Below are 21,878 nucleotides of genomic sequence, written 5' to 3' on the forward strand. Positions count from 1 at the left end.
AGGATCTGTGGTGTTTGTTGCAAGCCATTTGCTGTCTGTTAATTTATGGCTACCTCCTTGAGCTGTTTTGGAAAAAATACAATTGTATTCTATTCGCCCCGTAGGCAAACCACAATTATCACTTTCTTCCTTAAAATGTTTGATAGTAACGTTAACACCTTCACATCCCCTCCAAGCTAATTCTAATCCAGCCACATAAAAAAACATTTTCTGTAAACCATCTGGCGTGTCTTCGTTATAAATCTTTAGAATCTTGTTGTATTCTTCTAGAGTCAAAATTGAGGAACTAGTTTTGCGTTTTTCCGGTTGTATTTGTAGGTTCCGGCGTTTTGCGTCGCGTGCATTTCTACTACCCTTGAATTCCAGGTCAACAAAAGGATCAAACTTTATACCAAATTTATTGAAATACAGTTCTTGCAACTGCTTTGCCGTTACATTCCACATCGTTTTTATTACTGCTTCTTTGTAGTCATTACCATCGACTTTTTTCATATTGTACCCCCAATCTTTGAGGATGAATGCTAGTTTTTCCGTGGAAGTGTTTCCATCAAAAACATATTTGCGTTCACCGCAAAACTTCTCAAATTGCCTCCAGATTGAATTTCGTGAGTTCTTCGTATTTAGCGGCGTAATGTTTGTAATAGAATCATCAATTTCTTTTGGCGTGTTACGACCAAAACGAAAATTGGACATGGTTTTTTAAACCCACACAAATTTTGCAAAATGGCTGTTCTTATTTACTTGCGTCGCCATAGTATCGCACACCAAACTACTTCGTAAATCATTATAAAATTATTTTTAAAATGTTTGTTCTTGCAATAATCTGTTGAATATATTGCGTGCATCACAATGAAATCGATAATTTTGAACAACAATAATCTCTCATGCTTGTTGCCTAAGAAAAATGCACTCGTGCTAAAGCACTCGTGCGTTTTCAATGCAACAAGCATTCGAGTTATTGTTGCTCAAAATTATCGATAACATTGCGATGCACTTAATATATTATAACTGATAATTTATTTATTATTGCGAAAATTTAAACTTCAATGTTACAATCTGACATTTGTCGTACCAACCACGACTAAAATCCCCAAAATTTTGGTATTCGTGCTCTAAAATAAGGTTTTATGAAACTGGGGTGTTTTTCGAGTAACACAACAATGCTTTAGTGGACTTTTTTAAAACATTGTTGTGTGGATTGGTGTTCCTGATTTCGTAACGCGGGATCATTCAAAATTGACAGACAATTGATATTTGTCACGATTTTCATGATATTTCTGCAGAATTATGAAACCCTCGCTCCAAGCGAGTTCTACTGTACATTACTTTCTAAATCCCGCTTGTTTTTGAACGGTCTGCCTCCGAAAATTCCTCTTTTCTCACGAACTCCGTGCTTTATGTGACCGTTCGTGCGTTTTATTGCAGTTCGGACCCAAATAATACAGCCCCCGGTTGATACTCGGGTCTTGCTGGGCCACACGGCGACTCTACAGTGTAAAATATCTTCAGACCCGGCGGTCAAGTTCGACTTACATTGGTACAAAAACAAGCAGTAAGTAGTGATTTTTCAAGGGTTGACTGCATATCGCAAGTCATTAGTTAGAAACCTAATCTTACCCAACTTTTGTTTGTCCAGATTGATGAACCCCAAGTCCAGCCAGAGAATAAGCATCTTGAAAGACGGAACTTTGGAAATCCAGGCGGTGAGGGCCGCGGATGTTGGGTTTTACACATGCTCAATTAAATCACCTGGTGGTAACGAAACGAGATCGGCTAAATTGAGCGTTATCGAACTACCATACGCCCCGACTAATGTTAAAGCTGAAAGGTTAGATATTGCGTCACAGAGGGCCGTCAATGTTAGTTGGATACCTGGATTTGATGGAAACAGCCCTATAAAACAATTTATTATACAGAAACGAGAGGTGCCCGAACTTGGTATGTAGGGTTTTTTATTATCTCTCATGAACTATGTTTTTGTGTTATGAAATCATTTTGGTGGCGTAGTACATAAATGGCTCATGTGCTTTACTGCTCTTGTTATGGGTCTTGCTTGGTTATGGAATTTTTTTGTGAAGGTTATTTTTTATTACTAATGCATGTATTTACAAAGTAGTCGTGGAATAATGAATTTTTAGACGTTTGAATTTTTAAGTTAATTAAAAGTAATTAGTTGCGTAGGGCGAATTATTCAGCGTTTAACGTAATGTCCTAGATTATTTTTTCCAAAAACTAACACTTATCTATCAAATAAAACTATTAAATTGGTTTTTGTGTTGTAACTAAAAAAGATCCACCAACACCGCATTTAACTATTTTGTGTCACTTACGGGCGATTTATAAACTTGCCGCTGACGTTGTTGTTCGTCGTTGACGTTGGGTTTTCAACCAATCAAATTGCGGTAGTGTGCAGTGCTGCCAACTTGAAAGAAAATCCCTTGAAATATAGGGTGAACATTTTTCTGGTTAACAGCTCTAATTACACTAAAATCAAATCTTGATAGGGATAGTGAGGTCCATTAAGATTAATTAATTTAGTTAATTAATTAATCTTAATGGACCTCACTATCCCTATCAAAATTTGAATTTAGTCACCTGTTCACCGAAACACTCATATTTTAAATAGCTGCCATCAAGATAGTTCTGGACGTTTAAATCAATAAGATTTATTGCTATTCGTCCCTTGATCTGACAACGAATGAAAATCTCATCAGAATTGTGATAGGGCGGGTGGGCGGGGCTTAGATTTTGCTTTTTTTCTTAGTATGTGTGTTATCTTTTCACAACAAGAAACTTAAAACATGTTTAAAATTGTAAATTTGTATAGGGAAATATCCATTTTGCAATTATGCTCCGCCCCTTGGTCTGACAACGAATGAAAACTTCAATACGATTGAGATCGAGACGGGTGGGTGGGGCTTCTCTTTTGATTTTCTTTGTAAACACGATTACTTAACTACATATTTCACATGGTAATTTCTCGTGGAAAAATAAGGATTTTATAATTAAACTTTTATTTCTCAATTTTCATTTTAATAATTTTTAGTTTTTTACTTTTTCCATTTTTCAATTTTTCATTTCTTCAATTTTTTAATTTGCAATATGTCGTTTTCGATTTTACAATTTTTAGGTTTTTCAATTTCTTGATATCCAATTTTTCGATTTTACAATTTCCCGATTTTAAATTTTTTTCTCTTTTACAAGATTCTATTTTTTCACTTTCAATGTTTACAAGTTCCTGGTTTATCACTTTGCCCATTTTTCAATTTTTTGTTTCTTCAATTTCTTGATTTGCAATATTTCGTTTTCGATTTTACAATTTCCCTATTTTAAAATTTTTGATTTTTTCAATTTTTCGTTTTTATAATGTTTCTATTTTTCAATGTTCATTTTTACAATTCTCTAATTTTTCACTTTTCCAATTGTTTTTCAATTCTTCTGTTTATACAAGATTTCAATTATTTTAATTTTTCGTTTCTTCTAGTTTTTGTTCTGCAATTTATCTATTTAAAATTTTTGTTTTTTTCAACTTTTTGTTTTTACCATGTTTCTGTTTTTTCTTCTTCCTTTTACAATTGTATAATATTTCACTTTTTCGATTTATCAATTTTTCCATTCTTCAGTTTCTTGATTTGCAATTTTTCAATCTTACAATTTTCCGATTTTATTTATTTTTTTTCAATTTTTCGTGTTTACAATGTTTCTGTTTTAAAATTTTCTTTCATTTACAATTTCCTGATTTTTCACTATTCCCATTTTGCAGTTGTGTGTTCCTTCAATTTCTGGATATGCAATATTTCGTTTTCGATTTTACAATTTTTCTATTTTTCAATTTTCATTTTTACAATTTTCTGGTTTGTCCCTTTTTCCATTTTTCAATTTCTTGTTTCTTCAATTTGTTAATTTGTAATATTTTATTTTTGATTTTACAATTTCCCTATTTTAAAATTTTCGATTTTCATTTTTACAAATTCTCTCATTTTTGCTTTCAATTGTTTTTCAACTTTTTCTTTTTACCATTTCTGTTTTTTATTCTTCCTTTTACAATTGTATAATACATATTTTATTTTTTCGATTTTTTAATTTTTCGTTTCTTCAGTTTCTTGATTTGCAGTTTTTCAGTCTTACAATTTTCCGATTTTAATTTTTTTTTTCAATTTTCCGATTTTATTTATTTTTTTTCAATTTTTCGTGTTTACAATGTTTCTGTTTTTCAGCTTTCATTTACAATTTCCTGATTTTTCACTATTCCCATTTTTCAGTTGTGTGTTCTTGATTTGCAATATTTCGTTTTCGTTTTTAAAATTTCCCTATTTTAAAATTTTTGTTTTTTTTCAATTTTTCGTTTTTATAATTTTTCTATTTTTCAATTTTTTGATTTGCAATTTTTTTATGCTATAATTTATCGATTTTAATATTTTTGGTTTTTTCAAACTTTTTTTTACCATGTTTCTATTTTTTATTTTTCCTTTTACAATTGTATAATATTTCACCTTTTTGATTTTTCAATTTTTCGTTTCTTCAGTTTCTTGATTTGCAATTTTTCAGTCTTACAATTTTCCGATTTAAAAATTTTTTTTCAATTTTTCGTGTTTACAATTTTTCTGTTTTTCAGCTTTCATTTACAATTTCCTGATTTTTCACTATTCCGATTTTTCAGTTGTGTGTTCCTTCAACTTTTTCATTTGCAATTTTTCGTTTTTTCAATGTCTTCCTTTCCAATTCTTCTATTTCTCAATTTTCATTTTTACAATTTCCTGGTTTTTCACTTTTCCATTTTTCAATTTTTTGTTTCTTCAATTTCTTGATTTGCAGTATTTTGTTTTCGATTTTACAATTTCCCTATTTTAAAATTTTTGATTTTTTTCAATTTTTCGTTTTTTCAATTCTTTTATTTGTAATTTTTCGATTTTACAATTTCCGGATTTTAAAATTATTGGTCTTTTCAAATTTTGTGTTTACAAGTTTCTAATTTTTCACTTTAAATTTTTCGTTTCTTCAATTTTTTGATTTTACAATTTATCGATTTTAAAATTTGTTTTTTCAAACTTTGGGTTTTCCAGTTTCTCTGTTTTTCATTTTTCCTTATACAATTTCCGAATTTTAAAATTTTTAAAATTTTCAACTTTTCGTTTTTAAAATTTTCTGATTTTTCACTTTTTCAAATTTTCGTTTCTTCAATTTCTTGATTTGAATTATTTTGATTTTACAGTTTTTTGATTTTAAAATTTTTGGTTTTTTCAACTTTTTGTTTTTACAGTTTTTTTATTTTCCAATTTTCGTTTTTACAATTGTCTGATTTTTCATTTTTTCAATTTTACAATTTCTCGATTTTAAAATTTTTGGTCTTTTCAAATTTTCGTTTTTACAGGTTTCTGATTTTTCATTTTTTTGAATTTTTCGTTTCTTCAATTTCTTGGTTTGCAATTTTTTGATTCTACAATTTATCATTTTAAAATTTTTGGTTTTACAACTTTTCGTTTTTACAGTTTTTCTATGTTTTAGTTTTTATTTACAATTTTCTAATTTTTCATTCTTCCGATTTCTCAATTGTGTTTCTTCAATTTCTTGATTTGAGTTTTTCGTTTTTTCAATTTTTTCATTTCCAATTTTTCTATTTCTCAATTTTCGTTCTTACAATTTCCTAGTTTGTCACTTCTTCCATTTTTCAATTTTTGTTTCTTCAAATTCTTGATTTGCAATATGTATTTCGTTTTCGATTTTACAATATCCCTATTTTTTTCAATTTTCGTTTTTATAATGTTTCAATTTTCATTTTTACAGTTTTCTAATTTTTCGATTTTACAATTTCCCAATTTTAAATTTTTTGTTTATACAGTTTTTTTTAATTTTCTGATTTTTCAGTGTTTCGTTTCTTCAATTTTTAATTTACAGTTTTGACTTAATTTCTTGTAGAGAAATAATAGGATTTTTTACAATTAAATTGAGAAATATCGATTTTACAATTACGCTCCGCCCCTCAGTCTGACAACGAATGAAAAATTCATCACAACTGAGATTCGATACGGATGGGTGGGGCTTCTCTTTTGTATTTTCTTTCTCAATTAATACATTTAGTTTTCTTTGTATAACACGATTACTTAAGAACATACTTCACATGGTAATTTTTCGTAAAAAAATTAGGATTTTATAATTAAACTCCTCCCCTCGGCATACGACCAATAAGAAAAAATCATGAGAATTGAGATAGGGCGGGTGGGCGGGGCTTATATTTTCCTTTTCTTTTTTCTTAACATAGCTAGCCATATTTTCACAACAAGAAACATAAAACATGGTTAAAATGGTACATTTTAAAAGAAAATATGGATTTTGTAATTATGGGGCAAAATCGAAATTTCCTTATACAAATTTTTCATTTTAAACATGTGTTAAGTTTCATGTTGTGAAAAGAAGTCTACACATATTAAAAGAGAAAGGCAAAATGTGAGCCCACCCACCCACCCTGTCTACATTGTGAAGATTTTTTTTTTCACCGTGAACCTAGGGGGCGGAGCTTAACGACAAAATACTTATTTCTTTACAACAAATTATAATTTTTAATTTGTAAGGAAATATTTTGCAATTAGGCTGCTCCCCTCGATCTGACAACGAATGATACTCAAAAACTTATTTTTAATTTCTCGTAGAGAAATAAGGATTTTGCAGTTAAGCTCCGCCTTCTTGGCTCACGACGCATAAAAAAAGTCATCACAATTGAGACAGGGTGGGTGGGCGGGGCTTACATTTTGCCCTATTTGCTTTACATGTGTGGACTTATTTCGACAACAAGAAACTTAAAACCATATCTAAAATGTCGGCATCAAGTTTATAAATCTCACTTTATACTTACCAACATAACTGAATTTAAAAAAAATCATTCAGAGGCAATTAAAATTGTATACCGATCAGGATGTTTTTGGACGAAGGTAGGCTATGTAACTCTAGTGAATTGTTAGAAAATTATTTTCAAAATTTTAAAATTACGTTTAGTTATGGGTGTGCAAACGTCAAAAATGTCCGTGCAAATCATTCAATTGTTTGGAAAAAATGAAGCTTTTAATTTTAAATTGGTTCACGGAAAGGTCAAGTATGAAAGTACACATTAATTGCCTGCCGTTTTGTTTCGATTTGTTAAAAAAAAATGCCATTTAAATTGAAAAACGCTTTAAAGTGGACAGGTCATGGCCAAACATGCTAATTACAATTTTTTTCGTGCAGTCAGAAAAACTGGCCGTTGAAATGAAAATTGCAATTTACGCTTTTCGGATACAATATTTCTGTCGACACCTTTTGAGATTATATATAGAAAGGTAAAATAACCGAATTACTATTGTTTCGTTTTTGCTCGCTCCTTGTATTAAAATTTCATTTATGTCCCGAATTGCCTCTGAATGAACAACCTCCTCGCAAGGTCATGCCTTCATCGCGTGTTATTCCGAGATCCCGATCGGCGCTACGCAACTAGTTCATAAAGAGTAGGTTCGTAAAAAAACACAATACCTCCCTAACAAATAAAATAAATAGAATATTAATTAAACACAATGACGTGGCGGGCGGAGCCGTGTTCGAAAAGAACAACCATTCTCTTTCCGCACGACTTCGACCACATCGGCAATAACACAAAAACATTGTTTAAGCATGAGCATGTGGCTGGTGGTATTGTAAAATTTTGTGTAAATACTGATTGGTGCATGCTCATCGAGCCTCGGTTGTCGTTCGACCCGATCTTAATAAAAAGCAGACTTATTTTGTTCCATTAGTTCCTCCGATTTTAGGCCCAATTCCAGATCCCTTGCTCAACTGGGTGACGGAGTTGAGTAACGTTTCGGCAGATCAAAGATGGGTTTTGTTAACAAATTTAAAAGCAGCCGCTGCGTATCAGTTCCGTGTGAGCGCAGTCAATAGTGTGGGAGAAGGAAGTCCGTCCGAGCCCAGCAATCAAGTCATGCTGCCGCAAGAAGGTTGGTATTGTTTGTTGTAATTGTTGATCGATGTCGGATAAGCGATAAGTTTTATCTGTTTTTGAAAATTGAAACGTACATTGTTTGTTGTATTAATTTTTATCGTGCAGGCAGCTCATATGAATTTCTATTTAAAGGTGGGATCAATGTTTTATGCATGTCTTCAGTTTTGTTTCTGTCGACTCTGTCTGATGTACATACTTCCTGTGTGTTTCTGTGTAGGCCACTCTCTGGGGATGGGAATGACCAGTAAGGAAGGAATTAATTCATGGATGCGCTAGTTCGGTAGAAAATGAATATAAAAATATAAAAATTGTATGGTTGTCAAAGTGACATTTATGACAGCTGTCATCGTCCCAACCAATCAACACGTTTATTCAGCGTGCCCATGTCAAAATTGACAACTATGAACTATGATAATTCAGAATTGCCAACATAAAAATTTGCTTCAATCATTAATAGTCACCATTATACAGAGAGTTCATAAATGATCGAGAACCACGTGATCAAAAATGTATGCAACCAAACATACACAATTGGCAATAGTGCAGATTAATGTCCCTAAATTCATTGGCGTCACAAAGGAGTTAAGAATAAAAAAATAAAGCATTTCATAAATTGTTTTTATTTAGGTATTTACAACAAATGTTGAAAATGGTTTCCTTCGTTAGCAATACACATATTAACTCTTCTTTTCATATTATCAAATACTCGTTGAAGAGTGTAAGGAGTTATATTTTCAATTTTATGGGTTATTGCTTGTTGCAGCTCATCAATGGTATGCAACCTATTTTTGAAAACATTGTTCTTCAAATGACCAAACAAAAAAAAATCCGGCGCCGTGAGATCTGGCGATCTTGGGGGCCACAGTCCTTGACTTATAATTCAATCGTCATAAACTTCCTGCAAGAAACGAAGTGTGCTTCCTGCTGTATGTGCCGTCGCTCCGTCTTGCTGAAAGTAACCATACTGGCATTCGTCATCATGCAGTTGTTCGAAAAAGGGTTGTAGAATATTAGTGCGATATCTTTCAGCATTCACCGTATCGTGAAAAAAAATCGGTCCTATAATTCTTCTTCTTGAAATGGCTACCCAAACTCCAACTTTTATTGGATGCAAACTAGTTTCTACAAAAATATGAGGATTCTCAGTAGCCCACGTTCTATAATTTTGACTATTCACGTATCCACTCAAATGAAACCATGCCCCATCAGTGAAAAATGTTAAGTCTAATAAGGCATCATCATTTAAATTGTTATTAAACCATTGGCAATAATTTATTCTTCGCTCAAAATCCGGTGGAAGTAATTCATGGACGACTGAAACTTTATACGGGTGCATGTGCAGAACTTTATGTAGTGCTTTATGGCAACTTCCGACTGAAAGACCTGCAACAATTTAACTTTTAAACTGTATCATAAAATCTCTTTAATTCTTATGAAAATATTTAACGCCTTTAAAAAATAAAAAATCTGACAACCAATCTTTACCTGTCTGTGCTGATAATTTTCGTATAGATTTATTTGGACTTTGTTCTAACCGATGCTGGATGTCTTCTGTAACTTATTCAGTCAAAACAGTTTTTCTGCCAGTTGTCTTTCCTTTGCAAATACAATTTTTAGTCTCAAAACGATGAACAAGGACCCCCTTATGATTTGCAAATGTTTGATACCCAACATTGGCATCTGGAAAGGCTTCCGTAAATTGGTCAATACACGACTGCAGTGAATAAGACCAGGTTCCGTCTGGGTTTCGGGTTCCACTTCGAAAGTGAGCCATCAGAATGAAAGCATCCTGTTCGGGTGTGAAAACCATTGTTAAACAACAAGTTTTCCTGAAAATGTCAAAGTAAACGTACTTAATTTTATATAGACATTTGGTGTGAAACTTCACACAACGCACCATTCGCCTTCGCACAAACCATTTCCACAGAACTCTTCTGCAGCACCCCCTGAACACGTTTCTAACCTTCTGTGGGCGCGAAGAACCCGTGTGTCTATTAAAACTCAGACATTACCCTTCCGCGCATCCGCGCGTTGGTGACTGTAAAAAGTTAGGTTATATTAGCAACGGCTGATATTAAAGAGTGAAGGAATGCAAAATTTAACAATTTTTTGTGGCACTACATTTGAAGGTGAGGAACGTGATCAGGGGGTGCTCTAGAAGAGTTTTGTGCAAACAGTTTGTGTGAAATCGAACAGTGCCTGCGTTTTGTAAAATTTTACCAAATTTGATTACGTACCACACAGTTGTTAATTTCAAGTAGTTAGTTCTGAAAAGAACTGATTTGTATGTAAGTAAACAATTAGAAAACACTAAAAACAGAACGAGAATGGGAATTATTACTACAAGGACGCTACTGATCGTAAATGACACTAATGGCAGATAAACAATAACAATTTAGTAAAAATAATTGATCATTAATCAATAATGCCAATCGATTTATTAGTTACAAATAATTAACTGGTCACGTGGTTCTCGATCATTAATGAACTCTCTGTAGTAACATTTAACATATTCGAAATTATTTTTATTTGAAGATGAATTTTTGTGTTTGTAAAAAACTTTTAGGCCCTTTGATATATTCAAAAATAATACAAAACCTCAATTAATGTCACCATAAAAAAATTACCAGGTACTCGTTGTAACATCTCGTGAAAACTCTGTTACTTCAATCAGATTTAATATTTTTTCTACGACTGTCAGAAAAAGTTTTCCTTGTTTGCCCGTGGTTATTTTAGTTGTGACGGTTCTTGAAATAGAACAGTGAAGTCATTAATTAATTATTGATACCTCGAAATTAATTAATCTTGTTATCAGTTACTTTATCAAGTGGAATTAAATTTATACCGTCGTAATTAAACGTAATTATTTAAAATCAAGGATTCGCGGTATAATTAACAATTATTAATCATATTTAAGTATGACAAATTCAAGTTAAATTGATTAATTGTTGTAGTGCACTTAATCCTAATTAATTGCCAACAAAAGTAATTGTAATTGACTACAATAAATAATGGTTGAAATTACATCAAATTAATTAAAGTTTGGTTAATGTGATCATAATAACATGTACTTTATCATATTTCGCCTAAAATTAAGTATTAATTTATTACATACTGTATAATAATTGTGTTAATTTTGGTCATTTTAGATTCATTTACTTTTATAAAGTTATTTTTTCTCTGGAGATGAATTTTTTCCAGTTCGTAAAAATCTCTTAAGACCGTTGACATGATTTTATTCATTTTTAGTTCAAAAATAATATAAAATCTCAATTAAAAATAGCATGAAATAATTACAAAGTGTTCATTGTAACGTTTCATAAAAGTTCGCTTTCTTATACATCAGATTTAATATTTTTTCTACGACTATCAGAAGAATGTTTTCATTGTTTGCCCGCTGTTATTTTTGCTGTGATGGTTTCTGAAATAATATTTAATACCTCGTCAAATCCATTATAATTAATTAAAATAAATGAAGTAACAATTATTTCGTAGTAGTAAATAATAATTATAGCAACTATCTAATTAATTGCAATAATAATGGTGGTTCGTTTAACAGAAGATGCATTGAGGGCGACACTGGAGTAATTAATTAGTAATTCATCGTAATTAAGAGTAGATAAGGAACTGTTTCGTAATTAAGCGTAATTGTTTAAAAATCGACGATTCGCGGTATAATTGACAATTGTTAATCATATTTATGTATAACTAATTCAGTTAAATTCATTAATTGTTGAAGTCCACTTCAGACTAATTAATTATCGACAAAACTAATTGTAATTCACAATAATAATAATGGATGAAATTACATCAAATCAACTAAAATTTGGCTAATGTGATAATAATAGGATGCACTTTATTACATTTCGCGTAAAATTAAGTATTAATTTATTACTTTTTAATATTTTATCATCATTTCTCTGGGATATACTGTATAATAATTGTGTTAATTCTGGTCATTTTAGAATCATTTATTTTAAAAGTTATTTTTTCTCTGGAGATGAATTTTTTCCTGTTCGTAAAAATCTCTTAAGACCGTTGACATGATTTTATTCATTTTTAGTTCAAGAATAATATAAAATCTCAATTAAAAATAGCATGAAATAATTACAAAGTGCTCATTGTAACGTCTCATAAAAGTTCGCTTTCTTATACATCAGATTTAATATTTTTTCTACGACTATCAGGAGAATGTTTTCATTGTTTGCCCGATGTTATTTTTACTGTGATGGTTCCTGAAATAATATTTAATAGCTGGCAACTCAATTACAATTAATTAAAATAAATTAGGTCACAATTATTTAGTAGTAGTAAATAATAATTATAGCAACTGTCTAATTAATTGTAACAATAGTGGTGGCTCGTTTAACAGAAGATGCATTGAGGGCGACACTGGAGTAATTAATTAGTAATTCATCGTAATTAAGCGTAATTATTTAAAAATCAACGATTCGCGGTATAGATGACAATAATTCATCATGTTTAAATATAACTAATTAAGTTAAATTAATTAATTGTTGAAGTCCACTTTAGACTAATTAATTACCGACAAAACTAATTATAATTCACTATAATAATAATGGATGAAATTATATCAAACCAACTAAACTTTTGGCTAATGTGATGATAATAGGATGCACTTTATTATATTTCACGTAAAATTAAGTATTAATTTATTAATTTTTAATATTTTATCATCATTTCTCTGGGATATACTGTATAAAAATTGTGTTAATTTTGGTCATTTTAGAATCATTTACTTTTATAAAGTTATTTTTTCTCTGGAGATGAATTTTTTCCTGTTCGTAACAATCTCTTAAGAACGTTGACATGATTTTATTCATTTTTAGTTCAAAAATAATATAAAATCTCAATTAAAAATAGCATGAAATAATTACAAAGTGCTCATTGTAATGTCTCATAAAAGTTCACTTTCTTATACATCAGATTTAATATTTTTTCTACGACTATCAGGAGAATGTTTTCATTGTTTGCCCGCTGTCATTTTTACTGTGATGGTTCCTGAAATAATATTTAATACCTGGGCAAATCAATTATAATTAATTAAAATAAATGAAGTCACAATTATTTAGTAGGAGTAAATAATTATAGCTAGCAACTCTCTAATTAATTGTAATAATAGTGGTGGCCCGTTTAACAGAAGATGCATTGAGGGCGACACTGGAGTAATTAATTAATAATTCATCGTAATTAAGTGTAGATAAGGAACTGTTTCGTAATTAAGCGTAATTATTTAAAAATCAACGATTCGCGGAACAGTTGACCATAATAATTAATCATGTTCAAGTATAACTAATTAAGTTAAATGAATTAATTGTTGAAGTCCGCTTCAGACTAATTAATTACCGACAAAACTAATTGTAATTCACTATAATAATAATGAATGAAATTACATCAAATCAACTAAAATTTGGCTAATGTGATGATAATAGGATGCACTTTATTACATTTCGCGTAAAATTAAGTATTAATTTATTACTTTTTAATATTTTATCATCATTTCTCTGGGATATACTGTATAATAATTGTGTTAATTCTGGTCATTTTAGAATCATTTACTTTTATAAAGTTATTTTTTCTCTGGAGATGAATTTTTTCCTGTTCGTAAAAATCTCTTAAGGCCGTTGACATGATTTTATTCATTTTTAGTTCAAAAATAATATAAAATCTCAATTAAAAATAGCATGAAATAATTACAAAGTGTTCATTGTAACGTCTCGTAAAAGTTCGCTTTCTTATACATCAGATTTATTATTTTTTCTACGACTGTCAGGAGAATGTTTTCATTGTTTGCGCGCTGTCATTTTTACTGCGATGGTTCCTGAAATAATATTTAATACCTGGGCAAATCAGTTATAATTAATTTAAAAAAATGAAGTCACAAGTAGTAGTAAATAATAATTATAGCAACTCTCTAATTAATTGTAATAATAGTGGTGGCTCGTTTAACAGAAGATGCATTGAGGGCGACACTGGAGTAATTAATTAGTAATTCATCGTAATTAAGGGTAGACAAAGAACTGTTCCGTAATTAAGCGTAATTATTTAAAAATCAACGATTCGCGGTATAAATGACAATAATTCATCATGTTTAAATATAACTAATTAAGTTAAATTCATTAATTGTTGAAGCCCACTTCAGACTAATTAATTACCGACAAAACCAATTGTAATTCACTATAATACTAATGGATGAAATTACATCAAATCAACTAAATTTTGGCTAATGTGATGATAATAGGATACACTTTATTACATTTCGCGTAAAATTAAGTATTAATTTATTACTTTTTAATATTTTATCATCATTTCTCTGGGATATACTGTATAATAATTGTGTTAATTCTGGTCATTTTAGAAACATTTACTTTTATAAAGTTATTTTTTCTCTGGAGATGAATTTTTTCCTGTTCGTAAAAATCTCTTAAGACCGTTGACATGATTTTATTCATTTTTAGTTCAAAAATAATATAAAATCTCAATTAAAAATAGCATGAAATAATTACAAAGTGCTCATTGTAACGTCTCATAAAAGTTCGCTTTCTTATACATGAGATTTAATATTTTTTCTACGACTGTCAGGAGAATGTTTTCATTGTTTGCCCGCTGTCATTTTTACTTTGATGGTTCCTGAAATAACATTTAATACCTGGCAACTCAATTATAATTAATTAAAATAAATTAGGTCACAATTATTTAGTGGTAGTAAATAATAATTACAGCAACTCTCTAATTAATTGTAATAATAGTGGTGGTTCGTTCAACAGAAGATGCATTGAGGGCGACACTGGAGTAATTAATTAGTAATTCATCGTAATTAAGTGTAGATAAGGAACTGTGTAATTAACAATAATTAATCATATTTATGTATAACTAATGCAGTTAAATTCATTATATGTTTAAGTGCACTTAAGACTAATTAAGTAATCGTCAAGAAAAATAATTGTAATTGACTACAATAAATAATAGTTGAAATTATATCAAATAAATTAAAATTTGGTTAATGTAATAGTAATTGGATATACTTTATCATATTTCACCCAAAATTAAGTACATATTAATTAATTAATTTCGAGCTATAAGTTTGTTTTCTTGTAAACGCCCAAAAGTATGGAAAAATAAATGAAATACTCTGTATAACTGAAAACAATTTTTAGTACGAAACCTAAATGAGTTATCACACTTTGTCAGACATTTTATTTTATTTTAAGGAAGTGGTGGAATTAATTAGTAATTAAGTGTAACTGAAGAAAGTTGTTTTAATTAATCTTGATTCACAATTTATTGCTTACTTACCGACTGAAATTAAGTTTGTAGAATCTTAATTAATTAATTAATAATTAATCAAATTTAAATATATATAATTCGAATTCAATACGTTAATTGCTGAAGTGCTGAAGAATTAAAAGGTGGCTTATTAAGTTATTTTATCATATTTCGCCTACAATTAAGTATGAATTAATTAATTAATTTCGAGCTACAGATAATTACACTTTATTATAATCAATCTGCTGGGAACTGTAATTTTTAATTTAAATAAAAACTAAATAATTAATTAGTGTGATAAACCATAATTAACGCTACGGCTAATTAATTAAATTTAAACAATTACTAGTGTACTATATAAAAATTACAGGTGTACACTCGTAAACATGTGTAATTATTTAACAATACGTAAATTAAACTCTAATTAATTAATCATTTAGTCGAAATATAGACAATACTGTTTAATTGCATTTAAGTAATAATTAGTCCAGTAACACTTTTGCTTTGTTTTTAATTATTTTTAATATCGAGCGACCTAATTTTTGTGATTTTTTTGTCAGATTGGCGGCAGATTTAAAATTTTATGTTGGCATACATACCAAATGTCAAATTGAAATTTTGGGCGCCTAACCTGACCTGGCCTGACCTGACTTCAGCTAACCTGCCATCCTCTCACTGGTTTTTTAGGCACGCTTTTGTCAAAATTGACAACTGTGAACTGACATGCTAACACTGCTACCAATAATTCAGAATTGCCAACCCAAAAATTTGCTCCAATCATTAATAGTCAACCGGTATTAATAAACTATGTTTAATTTTAGTTTTTAAGAAAATTTTGTAAGCCATGATTACCAGTATGAATAAATTTCATAATGAATTGATAATGAAGTGCACGCGACATTACTTAATTGTAATTAAGTGGAAGTAATTAATTACACAAAGTATGTACTATGCATATTTCATAATTTTTAAAGGCTAATTAGTCAATAATTAATTTGAATGGTTACATTGATAATAATTAACAGTTGTGAAATCATGAAAATTATGGAATTAATTAGTTACCTACGTAACTCATGTCAAATATTGCATTCCTGCGGTATTTTTAGATCGTTTTACAGGACAAAACCGTTTCAATTAACGTGATGTTGTAACACTAAAGATACCATAGTTTATCCATGAGTGACATTAAATTAAAATTTAAATGGAACAGTTATGTTTTACGTACAATAACCTAGAAAACATAATAAAATACATAACATAATGAGCAGAAATTTCGTTACGTCATTGTTCAAGGTTACGTATAATACTTTTTTCAAAACTACCACCTGCCACGAATTAATTCCTCCCCTGGAAACACCCAGCGACCGGTCTACGTAGCAAATCACCCACCCCGACTTTACAACTCGCACATTTTAGCGCCCTCGGGACCCCCGGTCGGTTTCGTCGGCTCGGCTCGCAGCTCCTCCGAAATCATAACCCAATGGCAGCCCCCACTCGAAGAACACCGCAACGGACAAATCCTCGGCTACATAATCAGATACCGTCTGTTCGGCTACAACGACAGTCCTTGGACGGTCCAAAACATAACGAACGAAGCGCAAAGAAACTACCTAATCCAAGACTTGATCACTTGGAAAGATTACATGGTCCAAATAGCAGCCTACAACAACAAAGGCGTGGGCGTGTTCACCGAAGGCGCCAAAATCAAAACCAAGGAAGGAGTACCCGAAGCCCCCCCGATCATCCAGAAGGTAAAAGCCGTGAACTCCACCGCGATCCAGATCAGGTGGATCCCGCCAGACCCGCAGAAAATCAACGGGATCAACCAGGGGTATAAAATCCAGGCGTGGCAAAGCAACAAGAACGGGGAGTTTGTGGAGGCCAAAGTGAAGACGGTGCACCCCAACTTGCTGAACCCTAACGCGGAACAGAGTGCCGTCATGGGGGGGTTGGAGAAGTTCGCTGACTACAACGTGTCGGTTTTGTGCTTCACGGACCCCGGGGACGGCGAAATCAGCGACTTCGTGCACGTCAAAACAAAGGAAGATGGTAGGTGCAAATGTAACTAAGTATGACCATCACTAGGTGACTTTTTGCAGTTCCTGATGAAGTTAGTAGTCTTCAGTTTGATGACATTAGTGACCGAGCGGTGAAAGTGTTGTGGCAGCCACCGAAACACATCAACGGGATCCTGATTGGGTATCAAATCCAGTACCAAATCAAAGACAAGCCCGCCACTGTTAAAGTGAAGAACTTAACTGCTGAAACTCTTAGTTTGAAAGTGACGGATTTGCAAGCCACTACTCACTATAAGTTTGAAGTGACGGCGTGGACCGCCGTGGGTGCGGGACCCCCAAAAGTGGCCATTATCCAGTCGGGAGTGGAACCAGTGCTGCCGCACCCCCCTTCCAAGCTAGCTCTCTCCAACATTGAAGCCTTCTCCGTAGTACTTCAATTCACTCCAGGCTTCGACGGGAACTCATCAATTACCAAGTGGACCGTGGAAGCCCAAACCGCTCGAAATGCTTCATGGTTTGTGGTTTTCGAAATCACGGATCCTGACGCAACCACGATTACAGTAACGGGGTTGGTTCCTTTTACTCTATACAAGCTGAGGTTGATTGCTAATAATGTAGTCGGGGCTTCTGAACCATCGGAAGCGTCTAAGGAGTTTCAAACGATTCAAGCGCCACCTGCACATCCACCTAAGAACGTAACTGTGAGAGCGATGAGTGCTACCGAACTACGAGTGAGATGGATTGTATGTTTTTTTTTTGCTTTTAAATATAAAAAAATGCTAAATGGGGTTATTTTAGCCTCTGCAACAAGTCGAATGGTTCGGGAATCCCAGGGGGTACACGATCAGTTACGTAGAAGCCCGAACCGGAGAGAGTCATACAGCGACAATTGATGATCATACAGCCAACTCTCATATTATAGTCGGGGTGGAAGAGTTCGCCCAGTATGAAGTGTCCATGCAAGCGTGCAACGACGTAGGGTGTTCTTTGGCCGGGCCGATTGCTTTGGAAAGAACACGAGAATCAGGTATGTGTGTTTTCTGGAATTAATAACATTGTTCTCCGAAAATATAAAAGAAAGTCTAAGTCTTCACGAAAATCCACTATCTGATATCTTTCGCAGAATTTTCCACTTTTTTTGTTCTGTTGTGTTTTCTATTGAAGGTTAATTAAATGAGGTGGTTGTTGTTTGATGTGTTCGTCGATAGAACAGGGGCGGTCCTATTAGGTGTGACGTTTTCGGCTGTAGTAAATATTTCCAGGAATTGTTTATAAGTTCGGCCACATCGGTGTGTCGTAATAACAAAGGCTGCTATCACATTTAACTAATTTAACATTTAATCAGCAAAGAAAACAAGAATACACTCGAATACGTTCTTTCAAAAAGTTCAAAATGAGTTCACAGATTTAATAATTAAATTTTAAAATGTTGGCATTGCAATTATCGTGTCTATTAATGTTCGTGATTTTTTTTGTCAAGTTGGCAACATATTTAAAATGTGATACCAGATTGAAATTTTGAGCATCAATTCATTAGTGCCATTTTTTCATTGGTTGTTAGGTGCGCTCATGTCAAAATTGACAACTGTGAACTGACAATAGTTCAGAATTGGCAACCCAAAAATTTGCTTCAATTATTATTAATGGTCACTCCGTATTTGACACTTAATTTACCTAAATCTCAATGTCAGTCGTTTGGTATTAGACTGTACACGTGAAAAAACGAAATTATACTCAAATATTTATTTTTTATTACTCCCCTATTTAATTTTATTGTTAATTTTCATATCAGTGAGAGGAGAAACAAAACAGCTTTCGAACTCACAATATAGAAAAAGAAAATTGGAAAAAATAGGAGAGAAGAATTACGAAAATTTTTAGAATTTGGAATCTAGGGCATATTTTTTTATATATTTTTTTGATCTCCGAGACTCCTAAGAAGTCGAAAAAATCTCGGGAATCTGGTGTTCAATTTTTTAAGAAAGTTGAACTAATCACATGTTTTATCTAAAGAAGTCCAAAAATCCTAGGAGCCTGGTATTTTATTTTCCTGTTTTATTTTTTTAGATAAGTCGAAAAAATCTTGGGGGGTCTCTGGTGTTTTTTTTTAAAGACGATAAAATCTCAAGATTCTCTGGATTTAATTATTTAAAGAAGCCAAAATCATCTCGAAAATCCTTCGTGTTTTACCTTTTTCAGGAAGACCAAAAAATCTTGGGTGTCCCAAGTGTTTTATTTCTTTGAAGAAGACAAAAAACTCGGGAATCTGACGTTTAATTTTTTTTAGAAATCGAACGAATTGCAAAGATGCTCTGTGTTTTTTTTTTTTTAAGTAAGTCCAAAAAATCTTGGGTGTCCCAAGTGTTTTATTTCTTTGAAGAAGACAAAAGTTCGGAAATCTCTGACGTTTAATTTTTAAGGAAGTCCAAAAGATTTTGAAGGCCTCTGGTGATTATTTTTTTAAGAAGTCGAGAGAATCACTTGTTTTATTTTTTTAATGAAGTCCAAATAATCTTGGGATCCCTAGTGCTTTATTTCTTTAAAGAAGGCGAAAAAATCTCGGGCGTTTAATTTTTTTAAAGAAGTCGAAAGAATCTCGAAGATCCCTTGTGAGGAACTTCAAAGATTTTTGGCGGCCTCTGGTGTTTTATTTTGTTAACAAATTCGATAGAATCTAGGAGATCACTGGTTTATTTTTTTATTTATTTATTTTTTTTATCTCGGGCACTCCTAAGAAGTCGAAAAAATCTCGGGAATCTGGTATTCAATTTTTTTAAAGAAGTCGAAAGAATCACGTTTTTGATCTAAGGAAGTCCAAAAATTTTGGGAGAGCTGGTATTTTATTTTCCTTGTGTTTAATTTTCTAGGTAACCCCAAAAATCTTGGAGGGGTTCTAGTGCTTTATTATTATTATTATTATTTTTTAGAAGATAAAATCTCAGGATTCTCTAATATTTATTTTTTTTAAAGAAGCCGAAATAATCTCGGGATTCTAGTTTTCAATTTTTTTAAAGAGGTCAAAAGAACCACGTGTTTTATTTAAAGAAATCCAAAAATCTTAGGGTACCCTGGTATTTTATTTTTCTTGTGATTCATTTTTTTAGGGAAGCCAAAAAAAAACAATAAAATCTCAGGATTCTCTGATATTTAATTTTTTTTAAAGAAGCCGAAATAATCTCAAAGAGCCCGTTGTGTTTTCCTTTTTTAAGGAAGTCCAAAAAATCTTGGATGTCCCAACCGTTTTGTTTCTTTAAAGAATATAAAACACTCGGGGGAATCTCTAACGTAAAAAATCGAATGAATCTCGAAGATCCCTTGTGTTTTTTATTTTAAGGAAGTCCAAAAAATCTTGGAGACCTGTGGTGATTTATTTCTTTAAAAACGCCAAAAAAACCTTTGACGAAAGAATCTCGGAGATCTCTTGTTTTATTTGTTTAATGAAGTCCTAAAAATCTTGGGGTCTTTAGTGCTTTATTTCTTTAAAGAAAGCGAAAGTCTTGGGAATCTGCCGTTTAATTTTTTTTTTAATCAAAAGAATCTCAAAATCCTATTTATTTTCCTTGTTTTATTTTTTTTTAGGTAAGCCCAAAAAATCTTGGGGGAGGTGTCCAATGCTTTTTTTTTAAGACGATAAAATCTCAGAATTCTCTGGATTTAATTTATTTAAAGAAGTCAAAATAATTTCAAATGTCCTTATGTTTTAAAGAAAACAAAAAATTCGGGAATCTCTGACGTTTAATTAAAAAAAATCGAAAGAATCTCGAAAATCCTGTCTTTTATTCTTTTAAGGAAGTCCAAAAAATCTTGAAAGCCTCTGATATAGATTTTTTTAAGTCTAAAGAATGTCGGTGATTCCTTGTTTTATTTTTTTTTAACTCCAAAGATTTTTCTGATGCTTTATTTTTTCAATAAATTCGAAAGAATCTCGGAGACTCCTAAGAAGTCTAAAGAATCACGTATTTTATTTAAGGAAGTCCAAGAATCTTTGGGGGGTCTCTAGTGTTTTTTTTTATTTTTTGAGAAGACGATAAAATCTCAGGATTCTGTGGTATTTAATTTTTTTAAAGAAGCCGGAATAATCTCAAAGATCCCGTTGTGTTTTATTTTTTTAAGGAAGTCAAAAAAATCTTGGGTGTCCCAAGCGTTTTATTTCACTCGGGGAATCTCTGACGTTTAATTTTTTTAAAGAAATCGAAAGAATCTTGGAGAACCCTTGTGTTTTATTCTTTTAAGGAAGTCCAAAAAATCTTGGAGGCCTGTGGTGATTTATTTCTTTAAAGACACCGAAAAAATCTCGGGAATCTTTGGAGTTTATTTTTCTTTTTTTTATTATTTGATTTCTTTTAAGAAGTCGGAAATCTTTTGTTTTATTTTTTTAGTGAAGTCCAAAAAATCTTAGGGTCCGTAGTGCTTTAACTCCTTAAAGAAGGCCAAAAAATCTCTCTAATCTCGGCCGTTTATTTTTTTTTTTTAAGTCGGAAGAATCTAAAAATCCCTTGTATTTTATGCTTTTAAGAAAGTCCAAAAAATCTTATAAGGCTCTGATATATTTTTTTTAAGAGTCGAACAAATCTCGGAAATATGGTGTTTTTTTGTAAGTCCTAAGA

At 31.5% G+C, this 21,878-nt stretch overlaps 1 protein-coding gene across 3 annotated transcripts in view; it reads left to right on the plus strand.

The window, feature by feature from the left end:
- LOC135137635 (protein sidekick) overlaps positions 1 to 21,878 on the plus strand; it is a 205,715-nt gene that overhangs the window by 165,350 nt on the left and 18,487 nt on the right. The window contains exons 8-13 of one of the 3 annotated variants that reach the window (XM_064067345.1): positions 1,426 to 1,552; positions 1,637 to 1,938; positions 7,761 to 7,961; positions 16,670 to 17,302; positions 17,353 to 18,014; positions 18,070 to 18,298. In XM_064067345.1, the coding sequence (XP_063923415.1) occupies positions 1,426 to 1,552; positions 1,637 to 1,938; positions 7,761 to 7,961; positions 16,670 to 17,302; positions 17,353 to 18,014; positions 18,070 to 18,298 (2,154 nt within the window). The remainder of the gene's footprint in view (positions 1 to 1,425; positions 1,553 to 1,636; positions 1,939 to 7,760; positions 7,962 to 16,669; positions 17,303 to 17,352; positions 18,015 to 18,069; positions 18,299 to 21,878) is intronic. The other 2 variants (XM_064067353.1, XM_064067363.1) reach the window with 2 other exon arrangements.

Source organism: Zophobas morio, unplaced genomic scaffold, assembly GCF_036711695.1.
Source record: "Zophobas morio isolate AGI-343-1 ecotype UQ-CSIRO unplaced genomic scaffold, CSIRO_AGI_Zmor_V1 ptg000004l, whole genome shotgun sequence".
NCBI lineage: Eukaryota > Metazoa > Arthropoda > Insecta > Coleoptera > Tenebrionidae > Zophobas > Zophobas morio.